Genomic DNA, 18,803 nt, shown 5'->3' on the forward strand with positions numbered 1-18,803 from the left:
TGAGAGAGAGAGAGAGAGAGAGAGAGAGAGAGAGAGAGAGAGAGAGAGAGAACTTTAATATTTATTTTTTAGTTTTCGGCAGACACAACATCTGAGGATCGAACCCAGGCCACATGCATGCCAGGCAAGCGCGCTACCGCTTGAGCCACATCCCCAGCCCCCTAGCCCGATTTTATATTTTATTTAGAGACAAGGTCTCACTGAATTGCCATTGCTGAGGTTGGCTTTGAAATTGTGATCCTCCTGCCTCAGCCTCTCAAGCTGATAAGATTACAGGTGTGTACCATGGAACCAAACAGATAAAGCCATTTGTAAACAAAAACCTTCAGATCTAGATGGCACCTATCAGCTCATATTATATCAGATTATTTTGTGATAAACTCACCCCAATGCTTCTGTTCAAATGAGATTAAATAAACACACACATTAATAGAAAGGACTAACATGTGCATAAATATGTTGAAGTCAACAAGCAATCAGGAAGGTAAGGAAGAGACATCATACTGTGTTACTGAGACACTGAAGACCATCCTATTAGGAAGAGGATAAAAGAACAAAGTAAGCCATGAGCCTGCACAGTACTGGAGAGGAAGTCAGACATGCTCAGTAGCCTAGTCAGTAAGCATGTGGAGTGACAGCCTTCTGATACCCAGGTAAATATATCACTACCTCTGATTCCAGCCATTTTCACCTTGTAAATTTCAATTTCTGATTTTTAAAAAATTTTAAGTTTAGAGCTATATTCTATAACCACCACCATTATTACTATTATTACTATTATCATTGTCCGGCCCATTACCCACATGCTTAGAGTTTACCTTAATAAAACAAAAGATGCAAAAGGATACTCATCACACTGCCAACCTTTATGTGGACAGTGAGTGAAAATCGAACATCAGTGATCATGGCCGAGAGCTACTCCTAAGACCAAAAGTCACCACTACTAATCCCAGACACGCCTCTGGGATTGTGCATATGCCATTAAATTACATCTTTAGAGAACGCTGCTTTTCCCAAAGCATATTATATAATATGTATCTTGGGAAATGCCTTATCAAGCAAAAAAAAAAAAAAAAAACTTTGAAAAATGCTGTGTCTGAGTTTCCTTCTTAAAAATTCATAAGACGTATCAGCACATTACAGCTTCTTGTAACAAAAGAACTATCTTTGCTTAATTAAGCAAATGATAAATTTATTTGGCCATATAACCCTTTCCAATCCCTATCTCTTTATACTCTACAAACATCTCCTAGAACCAGTATTTCCAGAAAGACACTCTGGGAAACACATAGAATTAATTGTGATGAATATTATGCTTCCCAAAGTTTAAAAACCCTAATTATTCACCTCTAGGAAAAGGTGACAACAGGAAAAGACCTGAATATTAAGAAGGGAAGGGTTCTAATTTTTTTTTGGTTCCCAGGGACTGAATCCAGAGGGGCTTACCCAGAGTCACATCTCCAGCCCCCACCCTTTTTTTGGGAGGACAGGGTCTCCCTAAATCACGAGAGCCTTGCTTAGTTGCTGAGACTGCCCTCAAACTTGGGATCCTCCTTCTTTAGATGCCCAAGCTGCTGGGATTACAGGCTTGTACAACTATACCCAGCAAGAAAGGGTTTCTTAAAATCACAAAGCCACCTGATCAATGGTGTGTGTTCCACTTACTTAAGGAGATTCCCAAGATTGAAGAGAGCGCGGTTGTGTTGTGGGTGGAGCTGGAGAGCTCTCTGATAGTACATCTTTGCCTCTGCGGTGTCTCTCGTCAGCGTTCCAAGGTTGTTCAGGGCGCTTGCGTGCCGTGGATACAATCTGAAAAAGTGGAAATAGGAAACCATGACTCCTAAGTTGGGCAGGCACAGTTTGCTTCTTTCCCCTCAGGTAAGCCACAACCCCAATGAAACATTGCATTCTTTTATTTTAATGGTGAGTCTGTGTCAAATCTTCATGGTCAAAGATTTTTTGCAGCGAAGGCTCCTAAGTATGGAAGGGGAGCACATATTCAAAACACAGAGGAATAGACAAATAACTCCCAGATAGACAAAGAATAAACAGTATGCTAATCTAGCAGGAATAAATAAATTTTAGTCCTTCAGAAGCCTATAGTCACTTTCAACTTCCTTGGCTCAGGTGCTGAGTTTCCGGCTGGTGGCACTGCTGACCAGCTGCCTCGGCAGTGCCTGCTGTTTGCACAGATGTGGGAGTCCTGTAGGGAGGGATCTTCATAAACATCTCTGGGTTGGAGTGTAAGCAAGACTACTGGGGCTGAGAAAGGATGCTGCATAAAATCTCCCCATAAAAACAAACTCCAAAGTGACTCTCTGTCTTGACATTCTTTTTCCATTTTCATTCATTTCCTTTCTCCTACTACAATTTGGTTCCAACTGGCTTGAGATAGTTCTTGGGGTGAAACTCTAGAGCACTTAAAAACATTTAAACATCAAAAAAATTAAATAATGTACAATTAAGTGAAAACCATCATCCTAATGTGCAAAAGTTAACGCCAAGAGAGTGGGAAGTAGATCAGTAGACCAAATTCATGCTGATTAAGGAAGGGAATCAAGGTACTTAATTTCAGAATTATAAATCATTATTAATTCTAAAATTATTAATTTCAGAATTATAAAGAAGCCAAGTCAGTGCAGAATCCAGTGGCTTCTGATACATCTGGAGTAGACATAAGTTAGCAGCCTAATAGGTTTGTTCCATCGCTGTCACTAGAGTGTTCTGAATAAGCCTGTGGAGTAGGCTTAAATGTAGAAAAGCTGAGAAAATGCCCTTGTAATAAAACTAGGATCTGTACTTGCCAATTTTCTTGATAGTCAAATGCCACTCTGGCCTCCCTGCTCTGTACCTACTAAGGAGATCAATTTAATTTGGGGACAGAAGGGGCCCTTATTAAAATGTGAAGGAAGGCAAGTTAAATAGTTTTTTTTTTTTTCTCTTTGCTCAACTTGGAGATTCCTGTTTATTTGACACCTCCCTACTCCTTATAGAGCAGCTATGAACATCTTTTAGAACTAGTACTCCTAGGAAGGATACTGTGTCAGGCTTCTCTAGGCTGACAAGGGATAAGGGACAGAATCAGTTCAAATACATCTTCTTAAAGCTTGAAATCCCTAATTATTCACACTGGCTCTGGAGGCTGTTGGAGAAATAGAGTTAGTCAGGCCAAAGAAAAACACTGAGCCAGCATGTGGGCTCCTGGTGGCTTCTCTCTGGGCACATTTAATTAGCACAAAAAACTTTAGGGGCCCTGATACCAGAGGCTGAGCACTCAGCCTCAGATCCTGGAGACAAGTGCCTGGCACTCTCTCTGAGATCCCATCCGAGGGGATCAGAGCTATAATCAAAGTCAGAAGAAGCGCCAGGCTCCGGAAAGGACCCTGGGAAATCTGTGTGCAATGATTTCCTTGGAATTGACTGCAAAACACATCATGGCCAGAACTCAAATTCTTCCCAAGAAACTTTTGTTTCTGTTTGTTTTTGATGTTGAGCAAAATATTTTGACTTCTGAAAGATTTAAGGGGTGTCTGGTGGGTATGGTGAGAGCAATTTCCATGCTTCTCATTTCTTCTGTGAAAGCAATAATAGTCTATTGGGGACACGTGTCCTCCTTTAACTTAGAAAAGGTAATTTCATAAGGCTTTCTCTTTCCCTGATTTGTTTAGGCTTTGGAGCCTTCAAATAAATGTCTGAGGTGAAAACACTAAGGAAAAGGACAGTCTAAATTCCCTAAGAGCTTCCATGATGGCTCACCTATGTACTAAGGCACCTGCTTGCTCTGCCAAGCAGCTGGCCCTCTCCAGATGGTTCTCAGCCCATCTCCACGGACTTCACATTCACTCAGGATCCCACTGCTATGAAAATGAGTAGCTACGTACATTCAAAGTTCAGTGACTACAGAAATGACTTACTTTCTTTTCTAAACAGAAACAGAATACAAGGCACAGAACTCTCAAAATCAAAGCAAGTGTTGAAAAGTGAAGTAAGGACAAGAGAGGCATTATGAAGTCTTTAATATGCCTTGTGCTGTAAGAATGGGTCTGCAGCTCAGAAACCTGAGGCTTAGGAGAAGAGGTCTTCATGCCCAGCTAGAGTCAGGGAAGAGGCTGCATGTAACAGAGCCCACCTCCTCCAGAAGGACACTGCTACTACTCTTTAGTCAGTCACTGTGAGCACCAGTGATAGACTTCTAGCTGGAAAAGGTATAGACACTGTTTATTCACGGTAATAGCACTGTCTGCTAGTAATATCCTTTCACTATCTAATTAGGTTCACCTAGTCACAGCAAGCATTGCATTATTTATGAAACAAAGCAGAATTTCATTAAAAGGATTCTTCACAGGTCAGGAAAAATTATCTAGAAAATTAGATGTAGATTTTTTTTTTAAACTACAAATTCCAGTGCTATTTACTGCAGAGCTGTGCAAGGACAAATTTTATTTTGTGTGTTTACTTTTCAAATAAATTCGTGTTTGAATTAGCTTGGGTCTAATGCAATCCTGAGATCTCCAGGAGGGGAATTTTCTGTTGGAAAGATGAATAATTTAAGCAATGTCTATGTTGCTACATTGACTGTCAGAATAAATTAAGTCCTTCTTGACTTACTTCTACAGGTATGTTTTACAAAAGTCCTGTTGGAGATTATTCCCATTCCCACCCACAAAAAATTCAAGATTCACTGAATTGGAGCAGAGTAGTGATTTTTCAGGTTGATTTTTAAAGACCAGCATGAATATTCACTGGATTTTCTTTTGCACAGTCTTAGTTCATTCTTTTGGATTGTTTACGGGGATTATCTGGCTACTTCTTTGTTATTATTACTTCAATAAATTAAACTTAAGATTTTATTATAGAGAAACCATGTTATGTTGTCATATAGTTCTGGGGTATGGAGAAGTTTATTTTTTCCCCCTTTGAAAAGATACATAGAGATCTGGTTCTAGGAGCTGAAGAGAACTTTTTCAAGTGTTGGGTAATTCTGATTCCTGAGAAACAACAGCCATTTAAGCATTTAAGGGGTTCTAAATTTTTATCAAGTGGTATTTCCTGAAGCAGAATTAATAAAGTATAGGTAGTCAGGACATGATTCTCCTCCATTCCCCCAGTCATATTATCTCTGAAGAACGAACTTCAACAACATGTTAATAGGATATAGCCACTGGGAGGGAGCAGTGCCTCAGTCAAAAATGGAAGGCAAGGATGAGTTAATGGGACTTTCCATTTGAAAGGACTTTCTCATAAGTTGTTGTATTTTAACCTTCAAAATTCTGTAAGCTTACTCTACTCTTTTACAGTAATAATATTAGATTATAATTTTTGAGTAAATATTAGATTATAATTTTTAAAAAAAGATATCTCAGAAACACTGTGTTCTTAAATGTCAAGAAGGTGAATGGTCCCTGTATATCTATTTACTTTTTTCCTAATGATACACGAGTCATGCAACCTTCTGTAAACAAATATATTGCTACAAGTTAGAGCTTCCATTTGGAATAATTTCTACTTTTTGTTTTTTTTGTCCAATTATATGAAATAGTTCTCAGTGATAGAAGTGAAATAAACTCAGCCCTCAGGAAGTTGGCCACAGAGATTCTTATGCATTGGGAAAAAATTGTGTACTGCTATACAAAATAGTCATGGCATCTCTAAAAGCACAGTTTTATGGAAAATACTTAGAATTAACAATACTCAGAAAGTGTGTAAGACTGGGCTCTCTAATTTAGTGTTTTAAAGTTTTAACCTTAACTAAAGATCCATAGAAGATGTATGTATATGACTAAAGTTTGGCTTTATATTTTATTTCAGTCATTTAAATTTACAATCTGTTTCAAAGTTAGGGATGCTGTGAATTTTTCACTGTTTGAATGGCCTGGAAGGCATTTCATTGTTCAAATAATATTGAATCATGTGCTACAGTCTGCAATTTCCTTTCAGAGTATACACACCCTGATTTATTTGTCTGATTTTCATTCCACCCATTAATTTATTTGAGGTTAACTATGCTAAGGTCAGATGTTTATTTTCTATTTCCTGTTGAGGAAAAAAAGAATCCAAAAGAAATACATGACTAGGAAAAAAAATCCAACCAGAAAATCTAAATTTCACTGGACTAAAATATACACAGATTAAATTTTTCAGAAGTTGACAGCATATTTTCAACTGTATTAGTCTCTCATATATTGTAAGTTTCTTCATGTGATAAAATTCAAATCACTGTGTCACTAAATTGCACATAGGTAAGATGAATCATTTTAGTGGTCTACTTCTTTAATTGTTTGAAACTGCCATTAACGCTTAGCAAATATTATCTACCCATTCTCCCTTCAATGTATTCCTTCTGATCCACTAAAGACAGCCTTGGGCATAAAACCTCAAATGCAATTTAGAGAAACAGGACACACTCTCCAACGAGGGGCCACCTAATTTGTCTGACCTCTCCCAAGGGATGACCTCTAAGATTGATCCGGAAGAACTCCACCCTGTTGATTTTCCAAGACCAAGTAGCGTAAAACCGTGGCTTTCGGATGTCCTCAGGAAATGAGTCATTTTAAATGGCTGAATTTTCCTGATTCCTGAGAACTTACCTCTAGTGATTGGGAAATTTACTGGGCAAAACCATTCTCTACTCTTTTAAATAGAAATGGTGAATGAAGTAATCAGCCTTTCTCAGAAGCGTGGTGGTGACTGTGGCAGGATGGATAGGAAGCTGCCTTGCTGGAGTGGAAAAACAACTAAAGGGGAGTCAGAAGCCTGGGGTGACTTTCTAGCTGTGCCTGTGCTTTAGTTGATTTCTCTATAAAAATAAGGGTAATAACATACTGACCTCTGTGAACAAATGGTTTCTACTGAACAAATGAAATGGTGGATATAAAATATCCATTATCACACCTGTTACACTACATACATTTTCTGCTTTGGGGCCAAATGCAGGATCTACGGGTGGCTTGATTTGGCTCCTCCCATAGCCCTACTGAGCCCATGCCAGGTGGAGCAGCCAGCTTTCCTTCCTGCCTATGGATTTTTCATCTTCCAAACAAAACATCATTCTCCTCTCTGCTGCCGATGGCCTTCGACTTGCTCCCATCTGTCAAGATAACATCCATTATTTCTTCATTGCTAACCCAGTGAACACTCAATCCATCTTATACCCATCGGTTTCTCCTATACCGTGGGTCCTCAGATGTGAAGGTCAAGTAACCCTTCATTCTGAGAAGGCAGGAAAGTTCTGTGTCAACTCCAAAGCCTGTCAGTCCTTCATCATCTGAAGCAAATGATCCCCATAGGCAGCAGAGCAATTTTCCCCAAGCTTTTCCAATATGCTCAACACCAAATGGAATTCCAGACACGTGCAATTTAAAAACATCCAAGGTCATAAGGAGACTCAAAGTCCTGTGTGGTTCCTGAGTGACAGATCAATGTGCCCCTGGGATCCTCATTGTAATAACACTTCCTAGCATGAGTGCACTGGTTGATGGATTAACTTAGAGAAGACACAATAGTGGGCAGGATAAGAATGTCCGTATTCCTAATCAATACCTGCCAGCCAAGGACATCAGGAGAGAAAGGGAGGACAGATGGTACATATTCTGAATATCCACATTAAAAACTGGGGGTAGTCATTGGCATATAACAGGCAGGAACGAGGGACATTTGATACCTTGCAATGCATAGGACAGACCTATATAACGCAGAAATGTTCCAACTCACAAGTGGATAGTTCTCTCATGGAGAAACAATGCTTGTGGAGCTGTCTTCTGATGTAAAGGTCCTGTGATGGAGGCCACAGACATTTACGAAGTACCTACAATAAGCCAGGTCCTCTGCTGAGGGTCCACAGTAATAAAGGGGAAAGAGTCCTTGCTCTAAAGAAAAGACCCAAGAAGCCAACTGCCTTTAACGTGTTGCCATGAAAGCAGACAGAGCAGAAGGAGGGGAGACAAGCTGAGAGGAGCACATGGAAGAAACAAATGAGCAGGGCCCACAGCACTTGCCAGGTTTCCAGAGCAGACAAGGCTTTCCTGGAGGGACAGTTTTGGGTGGAGACAGGTCACCAGGACAGAGGGGCAAAAGCAGAAGGAGGAAGGAAGGTGCTCCAAAGAGGAAAGGCAAAAGCACAGAGAACTGGGCCAATGAAAACATTTCACTCTGACTACAGCACAGAATGGAAAGGAGAAAAATAAAGGGCAAGGACGAGGTTCTGGAGAGAAGACAGGTTGAGAGTGAAGAGCCGAGGGGCGGGGGGTTGTGGAAATGGTCAGCAGTCTGCTGGGCGGCTGGCTGTGGGAACTGGCTCGTGGTGAAGTGGTAGATGGGAGACACCAGTCAAAGCTCTTTTTTCTTTCTTAGAAGGAAAGCAAAGGTTGAGAAGAAAAGAAGGCCCACTGATGGTGGGGAGGGGCAAGGAACTGCTGTATTGAGTGCCTGGTAGTCAGAGAGGAATCTAAAGAAATAGCAGAAAAATCATCACGACATGGTGCCATCATGTTAAAATACAAGACGCTAAAAAAAAAAAAAGACTAATTTAAGGGTAGGGAGTGAACAACAGTGTCCATTGGATTTATCTGCTTGGAGGTAGCTGGTGACCTTGGAGAGAGCACTATCAAGAGTGGGGTGGGAGTTGGGTAAGGAGAGGAATGTAAGGATGTGATGTAATGTGACTTTTTGGGAAATGTTGCCACTTGAAAAGTGGGAAGGAGACAAGAAAGAAGAAAGACTGAATGGCAGGCGAGGGGAAGGAGAAATACAGAGAGGCTTGTGTATATGTTTATTTAGAGATATCAGCAACTTAAATTATACTGTTATATTGTTTGCATGTACAAATATGTAACAACAAATCCCACCATTATGTACAACATAAAGTATCAAAAAATATAACAGTAAATAAAGAGGGCAGCAAATAAAGTGTGTTTAAGTATGAGTGGGAAAGTACCCATAGATGGTGAAGAAGCAAAGGGTTCTAAGGAAAGGATTACAAATTAAATCTCTGAATAGTTGGAAATGATGGAATCCTGAGCACAAAAGGAGGAGTCAGCCTTAGGGGAGAAAAAATCAAAAGCAGAGCAGAGAGAGAGACAGACTTACTGTGGGGAACCTGGCTCACTTTCCGGCAGAGGCCAGCAGGCTGGAGACACAGGGAAGAGCCCGGCAGTCTGGGTCTGCTGGCAGAATTACCCCTCCTTTGGAGGAGGTCAGTCCTTTCTTGTTAGTCTCCACCCACATAATGGAGAGTAATCTGCTTTCCTCAAAGTCTACTTATTCAAATGAGAATCTCATCTAAAAAAATACCTTCACAGAAACATCTAGAATAATGTTTGACTAGATATCATGGCCTGGGTAAATTAACAAACGAAATCAACCATTGCAAGTCCACCAATCATCCATGGGGCACCCAGAAAAAGGAAAATATAGATCTGAGAGTAGACATGTGTTTGGTAGAAGTAATTCAGTAGAAGTAATCTACTATTGATGGTTTTTAGTTTTTAGATCACAGTAATCTTAAAAATTTATCAAGTAACTCAGATATTTTAAAAACACAAATGTTCATGGGTAGCTTCGTATTATTCAGCAAATATTTGCAAAATGCCACATTTCTGGCACTGTCCTTCATGGTAAGAATAAGGATAAAGATTTCATCTCTTGTGGGGTTCACCTTGTAGGGATAACACACAGCACATTAATAGGTAAGTAGGCAGAGGGTCATAAACGGAAATATATGAAACAAAGGGGAATACAGTATGTTTGAGGCACTTATACTTTTAAGTAGGGTGGTCAGGGAAGGTGATAGGAAGATGAAACTTGTGAAAGAAGAAAGGGAGGCAGCCACTTGGATATGGGGCAGAGTGGTTTGGGAAGAAGGAACTGCCAACCAGACACAGGAACATGACCTGACTGGCATGTGCCTGGGGCCAACATGGGAGCTGAGGGGACATGAAGGGTAGTAGGAAGCAGGTGGTGGGAAGTGAGGGATCAGACACTGCAGGACATAGAGAAGGCTGTGAGTCAGGCGGGAGCCGCTGCTAGCAATGGAACCTCTCCATGCCCACTATGTTGAGAGGAGACTGAGGGCAGGAGACCAGTTAGGAGAATATCCAGTATTTTAGATGAGAGTTGACACCCTTTTTATTTTCTATTTTGAGACAGGATCATGCTAGGCTGGCTTTGAACTCATGATCCTCCTGCCTCCACCTCCTGAGCTGTTTACATATCGTTTTAAGCATTTTATATAAATTATCTTATGATACTCCAACCTTATGGGGGCAGAGAGCATCACTATTCTCATTTTAAAGAAACTCTAAATCATATACAGGTTAAACTGACATATTTACTCATATAAGTTGAGCATCCCTATTCCCAAACTGAAATCCAAAACACTTCTGGTCTCAAACATTTGGATAATGGATACTCATCCTACATAAGAGGTTATAAATTAAGCCTATGTACTGGATGCTGTCTTGTGCCAGCCAGATACCCACTTCAGCTTAGAGGCACTTATTCCCCCAGGTGCCAGAAGAGTTGTCTGCTGATAGCTTTCAGCTCAGTTCTTCTCTGGGCACTGATCTTGGCCCCAGAGAGCAGCTGTCACCGAGCCTGCGCTTGCATCCTGGGCACAGGGCCTGGCTGATAAAAGGCTGTAAAATTCATCTCTGGCCTCCATTCATGACAACTCTGAGGGGCTATCCTGGCTCCTGGGCTCCCCATGGGATCAACAGAGGCCTCTGCTGCAAGTGCATCTCAACCCCCCAATCTGCCCCCCCATCCTGGTGCCTCCCTGGCCTCCTTCCCTGTTGTTTCTGAAGACATTCTTAGTAAACTTCCTGTCTGAAAATCTCTGCCTTGGAACCTATATCATGAGGAACTGTACCTAAGCAAGTTACGTGGAAAGAAAAAAAAAAAAAAGATACATGACAGAAAAAACAGCCAGAAAGCGTGAAACGTTTTAGACGAGGTTTCATTTTGAAGTTCAGTTCATAGCATGGCTACAAAGTGATTAGAATTCTATTTTTCCTACATAATGGTTAATTTCTTCAATTTAATGAATAAACCTGTCAAATTTAATTAACACAAATATATACACATACATACTAAGAATGTAATTTCAACAAGAGGAAAAAAATAGTTTTAAGCACTTATTTGTGATATTGGAAAGCAAGTCTATACTTTTACAAATGGAAAACAAAACAAAACAAAAAACCCACCAGCTCAAAAAAATCCATCTCTACTTGTTAAAACTGGCTAACAAATGTTACCGGAATTTTAATTCTTTCCAGAAATACACAGCAGCTGGTATCCAAGGCCACTTGTAGTCAGAAGAGAGTTATTTTAAATATTCATTCAAAATAGGCTGTGCAAAGAAGGATTTTTTAAAATACCCTTTGACTCCCGATTTTAAAAACATATTCAAACCCCACCAGCTTTATACAGCATTTTTTAAAAGAATTAAAGCAATATACCTAACACATCAGGGAATAGTGGTTAATTAGACATGGTAGATCTCTTTAGACCCTAATGATAATGGCATTTTTCAATACTCATTCCTTTATTATTTCCAGTTTCCACACACACTTATCTTAGTCTAATGGAATCTCCTTGTAGAATTCCAGTTATCCATCCAGGAAAGATTACAAAAGAATTAGATCAATAAGCACTATTAGCATGACAAGTCTCTATTTTATACACTTAAACACATTCTAGTCAGAAAGATTTTAGTTTTATCCTTTCCCATGTGTCAGCCAATCAAATAGTGAGTGGAGATTTCTTTTGTACAGAAGCATTAAGAGCACAAAAGAAAATTTAGTTCTGCCGCCATATGAATGAATATGTAACAACAAATCTCACCATTACATATAATTGTAATGTGCCAATGAAATATCAAAAATAAAAATAAGAAAGGGAACAATAATTTAAAAATTTTAGCTATGCCAATGGAAGATACTCTGGTCAGAACTTTGAACACCTTTGGAAACAGTTCTTTCTTGGCTTTTGGATTTTTTGTTTAAAACATCAGTTATAGATACGATAACTGCTTAGGTATGGACAAGGCCACACTCTAGTGGTCCCATGGTTGCCCCAGCACACCCAAGCCACCGTTAGGATAGGTAATGTATCCCCAACAGCATTTCTGGGGTGGTGGTGCCAGTGAAATCTTAATTATATATTTCACATTGAAAACATTCTTGTGAAAAGAATTTCACTGCTGCCTGGGTGACTGAGAATCACAGCCCTTTTATGAGACTACAATACTGCACATCTGCTGCTCACCCACCTGGGATACATCAGCAAACCTGGGTGTGGCAGGGGCTTACTGAACTGGGGTAGCGGGGAGAGGGCATTTGAGTGAGCAAATGTTCTGTGGAACATGTGACAGTTTCCTGCGGACCGTGGACAGGACTTTCTGATGTGTTGGACAAAGGCAAACTTTATTCTCCATCCCTGGGTTCTTGATAACCAACCTATTTTAACCAACCAGTAATTGAATCATGCAGGGAAATGAAATGGTTGATGAAAAACAGATTACATGACTCTGTCACCTATAGTAAAAACTCCGAGAACAGTGTGTTAATTGTGTCATCAGATTTCCAGATGTTCTCTATTCCCTAAAATATATAAGTGGATACTTACAACTTAGCAAACTTTCTCTGAGAGTCTGGGCCTTCAGCTCCCATGTATGGAGTTAATGACTTAAAAAGTCAGTTGCGTTTAACTTTTTTTTCAGTTGTAGTGTTCACTGCAATGAAATATTTTGCAAGCAGACAAAATATGTGGGAAAAAAGAGACGTATTTCCACATAAAATAAGTAAATATATACTAAAAAAAAAAGTTGTTCAAAATACTGTTGTCTTCGATGTGAGAACTGTAAAGGACTGAAGAACAAAACTCTAAAAATTCTGAGATAGTCTACTCAAATTAACTTTGCAAATTAAGTATGTTTAACTTGCAGCACTAGAGATTAAACCCAGGGCCTTACCTATGCTCGGCAAGTGCTCTAACACTGATCTACCTCCTCAGTAGTTTTTATTTTATATTTTGGGATGTCTTGCTAAATTGCTCAGGCTGGCCTTAAACTTGTGAACCTCTGCCTCAGGTATCTGGGATTACAAGTACAGGCTACCATACCCAGCAAGTATCCTTAATTTTTTATTACTCTTTAAACTGACAAAACTGGCAATTATAGCAATGGACTATGGACGTGATTTTTGCAGATTTTAATCAGTAGTCTCTTACTCCAAGAAAAGGACTTGGTTTGACAACAGAAGATCCATAAGTGAAGATACATTGGAAATTTCAGGATAAAATAAAATGTTCAATATTGTGCATAATTTGCTTCAGGATTCTCCACTTTTAACTGAATTTTTGAGCTAATCAATAATGTACATACATGGTTAAGTACACATTCAATAACTTCTGCATTTTACTTAAGCCAGGTTAATGTTTCTCCTTTAGGGTCTATTGGATGAGACATTTCTTGGGAGATCTTGTGCATAAAGAGCTGAATTGTTGGGCAGTCTCTGGACTTTTTATTCCCATCACATGGGGTGAAATGGCAGGAACTTCTCCACAGTAACTGAGTGGTCAGAAAGCTTTGGAGCCAGATGACAAATATGTTAGTAGTGGTCTAATTCTCCTATACAGAGAATCCAAAGCTTTATAGTACTATAATAGGTCTACACAGAGAGCTACTCCTCATAGCAAAGCAAAGCTAACACTAACGTTTGTTGAGGATTTCAAGAAAGGGTTCTGACCTCTCATTCTCTTTTTTCATGATTTGGGTCTTAACCTGAATATATAATCTTGGCTGCAGCATTTTCCAGGGGAGATTTATTCTAGCACAACTGAAAAAAAATAAATGAAATATACTGAGAGAGAAGTCAGTAGTAGTACTCCATTATTTAAACATACAGTTTAAAAGAACCAGAATAGTTATGTTGTATATAATTACCAACTTAATACAGTGTTATTTTTAGAACTGTAAGTCAGCCAGAAAGAGATCTCTATAGATACAACCCTGATGGCTCATTTCACCATTGCCTTTGGGCTCTGCACAGTCATTTCAACAGTCATAGATAATTGCTGGAACTGATTTCAGGTCATTTCACCTTTAACCTAGAACTTCCCTAATCACTCTCTTTCTTACGGTGAAGAAATACACAAAACATTGGATACACAAAAATAAAGTATAGGGGTGGAGCAGTTGGGAGGGAGAAGAATTCCTGACTCAGCAACGTCCACAAAGAAACAGCATTACGAAAATAAGGGCAATCTTCCAATCTCTAAGGATAAATAATCATCAAAATGATGGACAGTCCTGGTACTTTTCCTTTACTCTCTAACATGAAGAGTGGAAATTTATTTAAAAAGAAAAGAAAAAGTATCCACCTCTGCTGAATATTTATCCCAGTGGTAATCACATAAAAACAATGATATTTTTAATCATAAGTATTTTGGATCTGGTCTGAGAACATTAAATAATTCACTAATTACTAGACAGTACATTTATAGCTTTAATTGTTTTTCCCCATTTCTCAAGGGATATATTTCTTCCAGAAGCACATTGCTGGAACAAACATTTATTTTTATTGTTTCACAGGAAAGAAGCAGAAGTACCCACCCAGCTACTATAATTCAATAAAATCAACTGCCAGAGAATTTTGTTTAATTTACACCTTTGCTCACACTGTGCCTCAGGGCCTACCTTATTTTTCTATTTGAATTTGATAGGAAATCGTCTGTTATAATGAAACAAATTTATGAGACTGATACATTTTTTTTCCAATCAGTATTTTTTAGACAACTTGTTGTTCTTTTCCTCCCTTCAAGAATACCACCGAAAATCATTACACATTAATTAATTATGAAGGTCATAATCCATGCAATACATGTTCACTGTGAAACATCTGGAACACACAAGAAAATATAAAGGCAAAAACACAAACCATAATCTAACCAACAGAAATAAGAATTGCAAACATTTTGAAAACTGTCTTCCAGTGAACAAATGCAATTCTTTATTAAATCTTATAGATTACCTTCTAGTCCATAATGAATAAGTAGTATTCTTCAACAAAAAAAGCTTGGTTACGATTATTGCTCTGGGTCTCACGTTTGTTGTAATATTTGAAAAAATATTCGATCACAATCTTGATATATATGATTTAAAACTTTTGCTATATTGAATATTAAGTAAGCAGGTCCTAAAGCCCAAAAGTTTTTGGTTGATAAACAATATGCTTGTGTAGAATATAATAATGATTTCAAACTAAGCCCTGAGACAATTCAGGTAGGCACTTTAGTATGATTTGCTTGGCATATGAATTTTAATCATGTCTCAAAGTGGAACAGTCTCAGAAAATTTAACAAAATGTGAATCAATCTCTCTTCTAGAGGTTTCTGTGAGCATCAGTAGTGTTCAATAAGAAAGGATTTGCCTTGCTCTATTTAACAACTGATGATTCCAAGGCTATGTTTAATTATCATGTATATTACAATGACAAAATACCTGAATAATCACCTTATAAAGTCAAAAGGTTTATTTTGGCACACAATTTTGGAGGTTTTGGTCCACCACTGGTTGGCGCCATTGCTATGGGCCTGTGGGGAGGCAAAGCATCATGACCGGAAAGAGAATGGAGTAAACTATTCAGCTTATCGCTGGTGAAGAAGTGAAAGAGGAAGGGGCTGGGTGTCACTGCTTCCTTTAAGGGCATGTATTCCAGAGCACCACAGGCTGGGGACTAAGCCTTTAGCACAGAAGCCTTTGGGAGACATTCCAGATCCAAACTATAACATCATGTCTCCACATGTTACAAGTTAAATACATTTATTATCTGGGAACTTTTAGAGAAAACCATCCATAAAGTCAGAGTTTCAGTTCCACTGAGTACCCACAGACTACTGCTGGTTACAAAAAAACTTAAAAGTTTTACTTTTCCCTTAAAATCATATCAAAGGTATTCTTTCTTCCAATGGAAAACACAAGAACAGTGTTAGAGAATACACACATACACACCATACACAGACACACAATTAACATATTCCCAACATGGTGATCAAGTATTTTCTCATTGTTTTTGATTTAATATATCCACCAGAGTGTTTCATTTCTAAACTCAAGTATCTTCCTATATACATGCAATTGAGAATTCACTGGCATACATATCCTATAAAGTGACCAGTATACATTTTTAATAACCAACTCCTGTTTGCACAAATGTATTCAATGGAGTGTTACTTCACTGAATAAGGGGCAGCAATAAAAACTTACAAAACAAACAAACAAACAAAAAAACATTGAGTGAGAAATAAGGCAGAGTTACCACACTTAACAACAGCACTGAATAGTGAGCCAAAAGACTCCTAGTCCAAGAAATATCCTCCCTCCAAGGATACGATCACCCTCAATAGAAACCCATGACCACTCGTGTACGGGAGGGCATGAGTGAAATAAACCAGGATCTTTACAGCACAATAGCAGTGCCCTCCCTGCAAGGCGCTTACTTGAGGGCTGTTCTGTAGTGGTAGATGGCTTCCCTGTTCCGACCTTGGTCCTTCAGGAAGTTGGCATAGTTGTAATGAACCTTGGCATTGTGGGGCAGAGTCTGAACTCCAGATCTAAAACAGATACATTAAAAAAAAATTATTTTAAGAGCAACAGAGAATACTGTTATGATATTCCTTCATATTTTACTCATGGTTTTATGAATGTGTGTATCTGAAACATTTGTTGGATTCACCTCAAATAAGGCTTTTCCAAAATTTGTGAATTGTATGATTTACTCAATATTATTTTCTAGGAAAGACAAAAGTTGTGCACAAGTGAACAAAGCTGCTAACTGGGCACCAGAACAATGTCCTCGGCAGGTAAACATAGAACCTTTCTTCTTTCTAGAGACACACCTGAGGCCTGGGCAAGCCCTGCCATGTCTCCTTGGTCTTTCTTTTGGGAGCACAGCAGGGCCCAATGACAGACCTGAGGGCACATTAGGGCAAAAGGTAAACCTGTATTACCACGCCAGTGTCCTAACTAGGGTGCAGTGGGCAAACGTGGTACTCCCAGGGCTGCTGTAAAGTGAAACTCTGCAGAGGATGACGGAAAGCACAGATAGATCCTTCCAGTGCAAATTCACATACGGGGCAAATCCATTCTTCCTCTCCTGTCTACCTCAGGGACCAGTGTTTTTATTCACAGGAACTCAATGGAAAATGCCTAAGTGCTCCATGCACACACCGAAGAACCAAAGGAAGAACAGATTAAATGGATTTCATAAAATGAGTATCAACAGCCCATAACTACTACCTCCTCTTTAGGAGGTGAGGTGAGATCTAACAGGTGGTTCCCTTTGTTCTCTGCCTCTTCCCCTTTCTTCTTTCCCACCATTCCAGTTCCCTTTGATGCTGGAATCCAGGCTAGCAGGAAAGGGTATCTCCCATCTCTCAGCAAGTCCACAAAGCCACCGCTTCCCCCTGGGCACTAGGAGGGCCACTTTGCAAGGAAAACCCTTTTCAGACCCAGGAGTGTGCCCAGGGACTCAGAGAGGCCCTTCATTGCTCACCGATAGTGGGTAGTAAATTTGAGCTTATTTGAGATAATTATCACATTCCTGGTTATGTATGGGCTGGAGCGAATGAAAGGAAAAGTTAAAAGTAAATGTAGGCCCAAGCAGAATCATTGAAAAGGGACACATTCCAGAGGTCTGATGGTATAATCAAATTAGTCTGCAAGCATTTCTTTGAACTGCGGTAAATGGCACAGTTGCTTTTTTTTTTTTTTAAACATTTTTTTAGACGTTGATGAACCTTTATTTTACTCATTTATTTTTATATGGTGCTGAGAATTGAACCCAGAGTCTCACACATGCTAGGCAAGTGCTCTACCACTGAGCCACAACCCCAGCCTGGCACAGTTGTTTAATATGTGATTTAAAGCCCATTCAGTGCCACACACTGTCACCAATTGGATACTAGAGACAGAAGGTGGCCAGAGTCCCTGCCCTCGGGAGCTTACTGGGGTGAGAAAACTGGGGAATCAGGAAATGCGGGTGATGACAGAATGGCTTGCAACAACAGCTGAGCTGAGGCTCATCCCAGAATGGGGATCAGGGGAGACTTCCAGGACAGTCACAGCAGAGCTGAGATGAGGGATAAGGAGAAGTAAATAAGCTCCAGGGTGAGAGGCAGCACAATGCCTCAAGCAGAGGACCTAGAGAAAGGTGAGCAGGGGCTTCTGAGGGACTGAAAGAAACTCAGCGCTGCTGGATCAGAGAAGGTAAGTCTGAGAATGGGGAGACCCTAAGGGGCTTTGGGTTTCTTGGAAGAGCACTGGGGAGTCAGGGCAGGTTTGAAGCATAGAAATGAGACCAACAGTGGAACATCTGAGGACTTCAATGGCTGTAGTGGAAGTGGATTAGGAGGAAAGACCTGAGGCATAGAGACCTGTGAGGGTGCTGCAGAGAGCATCACCAAGGGGGCAGAGGAAGAGCAGGGGGAGGGAGAGAGAGAAGGAGGGGAAGGATGGTCAGAATTGCAGCCATGGCTATGGTAGAAGATGTTCAGGAAGCAGAGGAAGCAGAGGTGGCAGGTGGCAGGGTGTGATGGCAGATGATTCTCTGGAGAACAACCCTTGGAGAATGTTGAGGATGATTCAAGATTTTTCTTTCTTCATTCACTTATAGCTTTCCCCCCACCCCTCTCCCCGCCAATAATTGGAAATTATCTGCAAAAATAAATCAATACAAGAGAGATGACTGTAGGCTGGGCTTCCTACTGACAAGTTTTATTGGAAATCCAATGCTTCCCTATACTAAATC

General features: G+C 39.8%; 1 protein-coding gene across 1 annotated transcript in view; it reads right to left on the bottom strand.

The window, feature by feature from the left end:
- The window catches only part of Tmtc1 (transmembrane O-mannosyltransferase targeting cadherins 1), a 269,839-nt gene that overhangs the window by 44,893 nt on the left and 206,143 nt on the right, over positions 1-18,803 (bottom strand). Inside the window, exons 12-13 of the mRNA XM_048802437.1 lie at positions 16,495-16,608; positions 1,666-1,809 (exon numbers count right to left, since the gene is read on the bottom strand). Of these exons, the coding sequence (XP_048658394.1) occupies positions 1,666-1,809; positions 16,495-16,608 (258 nt within the window). The remainder of the gene's footprint in view (positions 1-1,665; positions 1,810-16,494; positions 16,609-18,803) is intronic.

The sequence above is a fragment of the Marmota marmota genome, unplaced genomic scaffold (genome assembly GCF_001458135.2).
Source record: "Marmota marmota marmota unplaced genomic scaffold, marMar, whole genome shotgun sequence".
In the NCBI taxonomy this organism is placed as follows: Eukaryota; Metazoa; Chordata; class Mammalia; order Rodentia; family Sciuridae; genus Marmota; species Marmota marmota.